Source organism: Dromiciops gliroides, chromosome 1, assembly GCF_019393635.1.
Source record: "Dromiciops gliroides isolate mDroGli1 chromosome 1, mDroGli1.pri, whole genome shotgun sequence".
Taxonomy (NCBI): domain Eukaryota; kingdom Metazoa; phylum Chordata; class Mammalia; order Microbiotheria; family Microbiotheriidae; genus Dromiciops; species Dromiciops gliroides.
In genome coordinates, this window is record NC_057861.1 from 287,315,216 (window position 1) to 287,325,668 (window position 10,453).

General features: G+C 34.0%; 1 protein-coding gene across 1 annotated transcript in view; it reads left to right on the forward strand.

Moving 5' to 3' along the window:
* Positions 1-9,355, forward strand: part of CRISPLD1 (cysteine rich secretory protein LCCL domain containing 1) — a 50,678-nt gene extending 41,323 nt beyond the window's left edge. The window contains exons 13-15 of the mRNA XM_043976571.1: positions 1,060-1,135; positions 7,555-7,685; positions 8,267-9,355. Of these exons, the coding sequence (XP_043832506.1) occupies positions 1,060-1,135; positions 7,555-7,685; positions 8,267-8,318 (259 nt within the window). The 3' untranslated portion in view covers positions 8,319-9,355. The remainder of the gene's footprint in view (positions 1-1,059; positions 1,136-7,554; positions 7,686-8,266) is intronic.
* Positions 9,356-10,453: the final 1,098 nt, after the last annotated feature.

Below are 10,453 nucleotides of genomic sequence, written 5' to 3' on the forward strand. Positions count from 1 at the left end.
TTTGCAAACAAACTAGTATGTTTTGCAGAAGTGATCCAGTTCATTAAGCATTTGTTATGCTTAATTATTATGCATCTCCTTTGTTGTAAGGCAAGTCACTTAACCCCCATTGCACCACAGAAACAAAACAAAAAAACCCCTAACTTTTCAACCCCAAATGCCCAAATTAACCAATATTATTAAATTTTACTTTTTAAATTTCCTTAATGTTTTATGTGCATATACACATACACTCATATGTATGTCTGTGTATAAAAGTGTTATTTTAATCTGAAAAATGAATCAGTCATTCCTATTGTAGCAGAAAACATTTGAAAGCATTATCTAAACTATATAAATTACTCATTTAATTTACTTATCTTTATTAGCAAAGTTTTTTGGCATTCTAAAAATTTCCTCTGTTCTTTTGATATTATGTCTGTGCCTCTCCATGCTAAATTTATTTGCTGGTTTCTGTGTGTTTTTTTGGTCCATTTTATATATTTCTCTTTTGAAAATTTCTAATTGGGGCATGCCTACTTAACTGGCTTTTTCTTTGACAGCTCCTTGAGCTGAGAAAATACAGGCCATCTATAACTTCATGTGGTTAGTTGAACACTAACAATGTTTGTGTAAGTAAGTAAAGACCTGGAAACTTTTTAAGCTGAGGCATATAATGTCTCTAGGTCATGACTGAGGCAGGCAAAAGTTTCTGATTTACTCCCTAGCTTACATTTTTAGTGAATTTAAAAATCACATTGGGAATCTACTTTCTAGAAAACCTATTAAGTTCCAAATACACATGGAGAAGCTACATGTAGGAAGTTTGTTTTTTTGTTTGTTTTCTTGGCCAAGAAAAGTAGAATAAGGCTGGAAAAAATTGCTGGGGGAAAAAAAAACATTTATACCAAACTCTAGGAAAAGGGAAAATTAAGTTGGACAAATTGTCTCTACTTTCAGATATGCACATCTGTTATATTTCATAAGAAGAACAGGAAAGAAAAGGGAATATAGGTCAGGGTTGCTTTTATGTTATTTTATATTTATAAATGCTTATTATTTATAAAATATATTTTTCAGGGTATACTGTCCTCGTAATTGCATGCAAGCAAACCCACACTATGCTCGTGTAATTGGAACTCGAATTTATTCTGACGTAAGTAGCCTAATTTATGTATCTCTAAATTTCTTATAAATATGAACAATATACTACTACTTTTTATATTTTCAGAGGCAAAGCAAGGAAAAACTTATAGGTTGATGTACACCCAATTTAAACAAGCGTATATTAGAGTTACAAAATAAATAGTTATTCATAATTGTTTTCTGATGATAGTCACTATGCATCTTTTACTAAGCTAATCTATGTTTGGCTAAAACTAAGAGTATGAACTCAAATTTTTGAAAAGTATATCAATGGCTTTATTTTTGCTTGTTACCCAGTTATTCCCTGGTTCATGGAGAAAAAAAATCATAATATTATTGGAAAAGAAAAAAACAGGGCATTTCTAGGTGTTATATGAAAGGGAAAAATAAAATTTATTATGCATTAACAATACTTTTATTGCCAATGTGACATTTGAGGAGCATACATTCCGATGGAGGCTGCAAGATCAGTACCTAAAGAGAACATATAGATGAGATATGTAGAAAACAGTGGTGTAACTAAAGGTATAGAGGCTTAGCTGGGGAGCTGTCATGGTAGAAAAAAAAATTAGGCCAACTTTTGGAGTATAATTTAGCTAAAAGTTATACTGAAGACATTCTAGGTAAGTCTCAAAGTCAAGAACAAACAAGCTACATGCAGGATTTATAACAATGTAGTTTGATTGTATAGAATAAAAAGTGTAAGCTTGGCTAACCCCTATATGCACAGTCGAAAGACAGTTTGGAAGAGTAAGAGAGAACTGCCATCTTGAAACTTGTAGGTGGAGGATCTTTATGACATATTGTAGGCTTTTAAGCAGTAGGAAATCACATAAACAATAATTGAAGAAGGTGCTTATTGCTGCACATGAATATCATGAAAATCTCACTTATGTTCATGATCTCTTAGAAAGTTAGAACTAAAGGTTAGACACCCAATCCTTTATATTATACAGAAAAAGAAACTGACTGCCTAAATAAGAGGAATAATTTTCCCATGCCTACATAGCTACTGAGGGTCAAAGCTGGGGATAGAACCTGTATCTTCTCATGATCAGTCTAGTACTGTTTTACTTGTCCAGCAGTAGTAGTTATTTTTGCCACCTTCTCTCATTCCCTATGCAATCAATTCCCAAGTTCTATTGATGCTGTCTTTTCACATTTTGCCCATTTTTTTTTCCATTTCCACTGCAACTGTCCTTATTAGCTGGATTGTAACTGCTTTCCTAGCTCTATACTATATACTAATCTTCCTCCTTGTCCCCCACCAAAGCAAAGCTCTTATGTGATTCTTCTCCTCAAAAGATTGTAATAGGTCCCATTTCCTTACCTAGTAATCTTCTAAAATATCAAAATCTCTTAATTATCTAACCTCAGCCTGATTTTCCAAATATACCTTCTGTAATTATCACAATATCCAGCATTTAAATGTCCATTGAATTCTGTAAACACAGGGTTTCCCAAAAAGTCGTAGTGCAATTTTATACTTTAATAGGTGAAAATTGCACTAAGACTTTTGGTGCATTCTGTTATTTGTTGAATTGAAAAATTTATTATCCGCAGAGAATAAGGAACTCTATATAAATATTCCAGATTACTGCAACATGTGGGGATGTTTGGGGGGGGCGGGGGGGGGGTTGTGGAGTATGTGTGTTTGGATCTGTGATTTCATCAGAAAAATAGATTTATGCTGAAAAATCTTCCACTCATTAAGTTTGACCCCTACTTTGCAAATTATAGTCTTAGAGAAATACCTTGGAGTATTGAGAAGTGAAGTGATTTTCCCAGAGTCACATAATTTTATGTGTTCAAAAGTAGGGCTTGAACCCAGGTCTTTATAGCTCTGCTCTCTATCCTTGAAGCCACACTATCTCTCCTTTAGCTTATTAACCTTTAACTTAAAACACAGCAATAGGGACAGGATTTTGTATATTGACCTCCTTGGTGAGTAAACTGACTATCGATGTGTGTGTATATCTATATCTACATCTATATCTATATCTATATCTATATCTATATCTATATCTATATCTATATCTATATCTATATCTATATCTATATCTATATATATCAGCACTTTCTCTGCACCTCTTATCTTAAAGAATTGCCTAGATCCCTTAAAGATTAAGTCACCTATAAGGGTTCAGACAGCCAGTATGTGTCAGAGGTAGTAGTTGAGACAAGTTCTACCTAGTTCTGAGACTTACTCTCTAGATTCCACCAACAGTAATATTAGCCACAGCAGCAACAACATTTGTATAGTACTGGCTATGTGCTAGACCCTGTGCTAAGTGCTGTATGAACACCTCATCTGATCCTCATAACAACCCTATGGGGTATGTGCTATTATTATCCCTATTTTACAGATATGGAAACTGAGATAAACAGAGGTTGTGTCTATCAAGCACTCATACAGCCAGTATATGTCAAAGGCAGAAATTGAGCCAGGTTTGCTTGGTACTGAGGTGGACTCTCTATATACTATACCATTACTGAACATAATTAAACCCTTTCTTGGTTACTGAGGGTCACAATTATTAAAATCAAGTTCTTTTACTGGTCTGTGAGACAGAATCTTTCTCAGTGTCTTAGTGCTGTAGGCAGCTAGGTGGCACAGTAAATAGAGTGCTGGATCTGGAATCAGGAAGACTCATCTTTATGATTTCAAAAGTGGCCTCTAACATTTGCTAGTTCTGTCACCCTGGGCAAGTCACTTAACCCTGTTTTCCTCAGTTACTCAATCTACAAAATGAGCTGGAAAAGAAAATGCCAAACCACTCTAATGTCTTTGCCAAGAAAACCCCAAAGTGGGTCATAAAGAGTCAGGCATGACTGAAAAAAGGACAACAGAATATTGGGTGATGTAGGGCTATTTATTCCTCTAGAAGGGTATCTTCCTCCTCTTTATGTTTTCTATAGTTATGTGAGGGTGGAAAAAATACCAAATATGGAGGTGAAAGCTAGGTTTTAGTCCAGTTCTACTAATAGCTAATAATGTAATCTTGGAAAAATAGCTTACCTTTTCTATTTCCTGGTCAATTAAAGAGATTCATAGGTTGAACTTTCTCATTCTTCCCTCTGCTCTCAACTGTGTTCTACTTTCCAATTCATCCTTTATCTTTATCTATGTATCTATCTATCAAAAGAATTATATATTATATGTTGCTATTTTGTATTCACTATGTCTGGATATAAACAGAAGGTAGGTGACTCAGCCACTCCTTATGAATAAAGCACATTTGTTATTAATGGGACTGCTTAGAAATATTGTGGGGATATACTAATTTATGTGTTTGTGGCTATTTTCTGGATGGTTGATGTAACAAAATATGGTCTCTAACTGAGAATTCCACATTTCTCTACAAGTGTAGTAAATGATGTCAGTTCAGCATCTCTCATAAGATTAATTATTTTTCTTAAATATGCCTGAATCAAAAACCTTTTATAACTTCCATATTGAAGTATCCTCAGGTATTGATTTCCTAAAGTTTTCCTTCATAGAATAATCTCCATCAAGATTGCAGTTTTGAAAAATTCTACCATTCTCTAAGTATTCACTTAAAATGAATTCTTTTTAGATGGCATATTGAGACAAAGAAATTAAGATCCCAATAAATAAGATTCTATAACAAGTTTTAAAATACACCATTCACTCTCACGGAACATAGTTTATCTTTATATAAAGTATAAAAGGTCTGGGGCTAGGGGAACTTGGGTGATACAGGTAAACTCCCACAGACTCTAAGAGGAAGAGGAATTTGTCCTGTGTTTGGCCCTGAGTTCTGTGTTCTTAGACTTAAACTCCATGATCTTAGCCTCCTTATTTGCAAAATTAGGGGGTTAGGATTGATGGTCTCAGATGTTCGTTTCAGCTCTATATTTATGTCTGTCTTTTTATGAATTGAATTGCCTTTGTTGTTCATTATATATGTAGATACTGTTTACCCATTAAATTCTTTAGGAAAGATTTTGGACTTTGATTCTGGTAAGTTGAAAATTCTCTGTGTTCAATATCAGTGAGTACTATTGTTTCCACTATAAATTCCTCATTGTTTTCACACTGTGCATCTTTGTTCTGGTAAAGACTGGATATGAAAAGAAAATCCTTTTTGACCTTTGAACTTGATCAGGAATGCATACCAGCTGCCCAGACATAGGAGAAACAATTACTTAAGAATACTTTAAAGTGCTTAAAGTTTAATGAATGGTATATCCAGGCACTTTTTATTGCCTGTAGAAAATGTTGATAATTCTCTTCTAACAGAATAGGATAAATCATGAAATGTGTGCTGAATTACTGTTAATCCCATCTCTTATGAATTATATCAAATGCAAATATTGCTTGAGTGAGGGGCTTAAGACTATGATTAAAATGCCTTTGCAGATTCATGATGTACATTTGTAGATAGCAGCCATTTCCCTGTGTTACCAAAGGGGAGAAATGATTAAGGAGCTTGGCATTTAGATTCCCTGATAGGTTAAATACCAAAAGATAACAGAGAGTTCAGAGCACAGCAATAAATAAAGGTTGTATAATTGTGGAAGAAATGTTTATGTTAAGCTATAATGCTCATGAGATAGACCATATGTGCAGAAAATGAAAAAAAAAAACCCAGGAATCTAAATTAATGAAATAAGGATTAAAGAAGATACAAAGGACATGGGGTGGGAGTACATTATCTTGATTGGGAGTGTTTGGCAAGTATTCCAGCAAAGAATTTATAGTTTTGTTTAACCCCATTCAACTATAAAGATATTTTAGTAGAATATATGGAATAAAGGAAATGTTAAGCACAAAATACTTTAAAGAACTCAAAGATGATTATTTAATCTTCACAAGGATTCTTAATCTCCTATCTGTGAACATAGTTTACAAATATTCTGATAACGGTATTTCAATATTATTGGTTTCCTTTGTGATCCTACACATTTTATTTTACCCATTTAAAAATATTCTAAGTCTAAAGGAGTCCATATACTTCACCAGACTTCCAGCCGTGTCAATGACCCACAAAATGTCCTGACACACAAAATGACCTGATCCAGGAATAAGGTTGTTCTTATAACTCTGATGGGATTTAAAATGCAAACATCTTCCATTCAATCAGTGAATGTTTTCCACATGGATTCTACCTCAGTAAATTTTTTTTAAATTTTATTTTAGTAATGGATAATTAAAATATTATTAAGGGAAACTATTTCTTCTTCAGGGATCTATGAGCCTCTAAATATCATTACTTCAGTGATGCATATCATATTCCTTCTCTATCTTAGTAGACAATATTCTTGACTTCCTGTGGCTTTAAAAATTAACCACATTATGACCAGTCTTTTGATGATAAGACTTTCCACATTTAAGCAGTCTGGTCCTGGGTCAACAGAATTCTATTCTGTTTCTAGGCCTCTTCTTGATGGTTTTCCAGCACAGTAGAATCTGCTAAACATTGCTTTATGCTGGCATAGCCTTTAAGTACCCAGAGTCACCTCCATGACAGGATGAAGCATCAGAGTAGAACAGATAAGGAAACAGAGAGGAGGCTTCTAATTCTTCCATTATCACCTAATTTTTGATTCCAAATTCCATTCTTCTTTACATAACACTATACTACTTACAAGATTATATTGTGTTTAAAGGTTAATAAAATAGTTTATATCCAAAGCTCATTCAACATATTTTTGAAAACTCATGCTAAATGTTAATTGAACAAAATGAAATAATGGTTGGAAAGCTCCAGAAATCCTACTGTACAGGGTGTAATTATAGGACATTTTAAGTATTCCATTTCAAACCAGCTATTCAGTCAACACATTATTAAAAATTCAATAGGAGTCGTGGATGTTCTTTCTAATTAATGCTGTTACAGATAGGAAGTGCTATAACCAAATGTACTCCTCCCCAAGAAGGTAAAATAAACATAGACAGAGTATATGAAAAATGGCCAAACCAAGAATTTTTTGTTCTGAATATCATTGGTTTGAATTAGTTAAAGATTCCAAGTCCAAGCATGATAAATATTCCTGAAAGGAGAGCAAACAAATCAGTTTATTAACTAATTTCTGCCACAGAATGTATTTCTGGGAAACCATTTTGGCAGTAGCTATCTATGTTAAGTGGCTAGATTGTAGGATGGTCCACCTCATCATTTTAATCATCCCTATGGCCCATTTGACCCTACAATTTTCTTGTTTTACCTTTTTGATATCTCTGCACATTAGTTCCCAGATTGGCTGCAGAATAGAGATAGATTAGATGGCCTTCAAGGTATTGTCATTATCCACAAACTATAAGCCTTTGTAATTTGTTGATTTATCAGTGCTCAATATACCTTGTCAATTGCTTATTTGAATTCACTATCAGTTTGTCAAATGTAATATAAGGAAACACTTGCAAAATCTGATGATGATTTTTTTTTTCTTCCACCCTTTCAGGTGTCTAGTATTTGCAGAGCAGCTGTTCATGCTGGAGTAGTTCGTAATCAGGGTGGTTATGTTGATGTCATGCCAGTAGACAAGAGAAAAGTTTACACTGCCTCCTTTCAGAATGGCATCTTCTCAGAAAGGTAAAACCTGTAGTTATCAACTACTATATTTGAACTATTTCTCAGAAAACAGGTTTATATAGTTGATATGGTTTAAAGGTCAAGAGGCTAGGGCAGCATGTGGGTTGATCCGGCTTGTATAATAGTTGGCCCTTAAAATACTGGAGAAGCTGCAGTACCAGAACTGCCTGTCTCCTGTAAGCTTATAATTCATAGCCTGAAAAGCTGATTACCAGTCAAAACAACTCTATTGTTAATTGATCTTAGAAGAAACATTTGATAAAAGATATTTTCTTCACTCTCCAGGATTTTCTAGACTAAAATAATTTTTAATTATTCTAGGTAAGAATGGCACAGTTATTTGACTTATCTAAATTTATTTCAATCTATGTAACTAACATAGTTGTGTGTATGTGTTTAAAGTAAATGGAAATTTGATTTTCCCCAAGGTTCCAGTCACTCCCTGATTGAAAATTAGATTCTGTTTTCCTTACTAACTTGACTAAGGAGGAAATTATAAGAGAATTTATATGCTATGATGCCATTCTCATAAACATTTATTTAAACATCCTCATAATTCATGCATTTTTATTCTTTTGCAGTTTGCAGAATCCACCAGGAGGCAAGGCATTCAGAGTATTTGCTGTTGTTTAAATAGGACAAATGAAATGCACAATGTTAAAACAAGCACTTAGAAGGGGATGGTAAAGATTAATCAGAATGCTATGTTGTACTTCTAAATTGTATAAAGCTGTAATATTGTTGTATAGAAGATATCAACTATTTGTAGGCCCCCCCAAAGTGTCAGTGCATGTAAATCTGGATAAATTCTGTAAAATAAAAACATGGGACTTTATTGGGAAAATATCTTGAATATGAAGCAGTTTCAGAAATCCTGTGTTAAATATTGCTATATTTTCTTAGCAATTATTTGTTATGGTTAATTACATAGTCATAAATGTTCTACCTTTCCTCTATCTGAAAGTTATTATGTGGTGCTTTATGTATGCCACTAATATAATAAATCTAAAAGCATAAAATGGATGACCTCAGAGAGATCACCTCGTGCATTTAAAAATAGCTAACTCTGAAAATAAATAGGAACCGTTCTGTCACTATTTCCATTTTCTAAAGTCTTCTGTTACTTACCCAAATAAGCTCCAGTGTTTTTCAAGTTTATTTCTGTACAGTTTTTCTCATCTTTTAGGTTTAGGCATGAGTTGAGTTAACACCATATTGGTTTTCATTTCTTTTCTTTTTGGTAAACAGCCTCTTATTTCTAAAAATCAAATCTACCTAAAAAGTAGATAAAAATAATTAGATGCCTCTAAACTTTTCAAATCAAATAGCCCCAAATGGACCATGTATTTAATGGTAGGTAGAATAAAAAAAATAGTAATGATGTAAACATATGCATAGTGGTCATATAGCATATATAATAGAAACAAGAGTAAAGAGACTGAACTTTTTATGTGCTATTGAAATTAAAATAATACCTTTTTGTTTTATATCCTGGCAAATACTCCTGCAGGCCAGGATGTATAGGGGCGAAATGTCTTATGAAGATGAATTCATTTAATTGCTTCACCATTGCCATTGATTTTCTTTATGGTAAATGGCCTTGTGCATTAATTTTACCATATTATGGTATATGAAAAACTTATAATGGTAATGTTATGTTTGTTTCTATGAAAAATGTATTGTGCTTTAAGACTGAAAAGCTGTTAAACTTTATTTTTGTTATTTTTTTCTGCTCATGAATTTACTATTTTTCTCTTCCCATAAATATATTGACATTCTTCATGTTTCAGAGTTGGTTTTTTTCCCCCCCTAACCTTATTTGCTACATAGACTACTTCATATAGTTGAACAAGTTTGTTTAGGCTTAGCAATGACTGAATAAAATGAAAAAGTGTACTTGCTGACAGCAAATTCATAGGTATTTTCATCTGGTTTTATATTAACATAAAAACCACACTGGAAAGGAACAAGGAAAGATGTGAAAGACTCAAAAGTATACTATATTTTAATGGGTGTAAAAAATGAAAAAAAAAGAAAGTCAAATATTTAGAAGAGTTTTTGTTATGAAAACTTTCAGAGACTACACAGATGCACACTTACCAAGGTAGTAAAATCATGGCAGAGGCAGTGACATTGAGAGAAAAGTAGAGTTGAACTCAGGTTAAGTACGATCTGAAGTAGAAAAGGAAGAAAATTTGGTAGGAGCAGGTACTATCTTTTTTTTTTTTTTGCGGGGCAATGGGAGTTAAGTGACTTGCCCAGGGTCACACAGCTAGTAAGTGTCAAGTGTCTGAGGCCGGATTTGAACTCAGCTCCTCCTGAATCCAGGGCCGGTGCTTTATCCACTGTGCCACCTAGCTTCCCCTGCAGGTACTATCTTTCAGTTTTCTTTTTATCTTAAATACTTAACACAGTGTATGGTACATGGTAATGTAATGATTAGAATGATGCCACCTACTGGAGACTTGCTGTGGGAAAGCTCCGCCATGAGGACAATGCCTCAGAGGCATTGTGGCTTTTCCTTGGCGTCAGGAAATGACGTTTACTCATGGGTGCTGTCTATCAAGGCTACCAGCCAATCAACTTGAGGAGCCTCCTATTTTCTGGGAGGAGACAGGAAGGAGGAAAGGGAGCCTGCCCGGAGAGCTCTCTCTCTTTTGGGTTCCTGACTTGATGGTGGTGGTGGCGGCAGAGGACTTCACAGGAAATTTGAGGAAAGATAGGAATGCCAGGCTGTTGGAATTCTGTTCTCAATCTTTTTCTTTCTA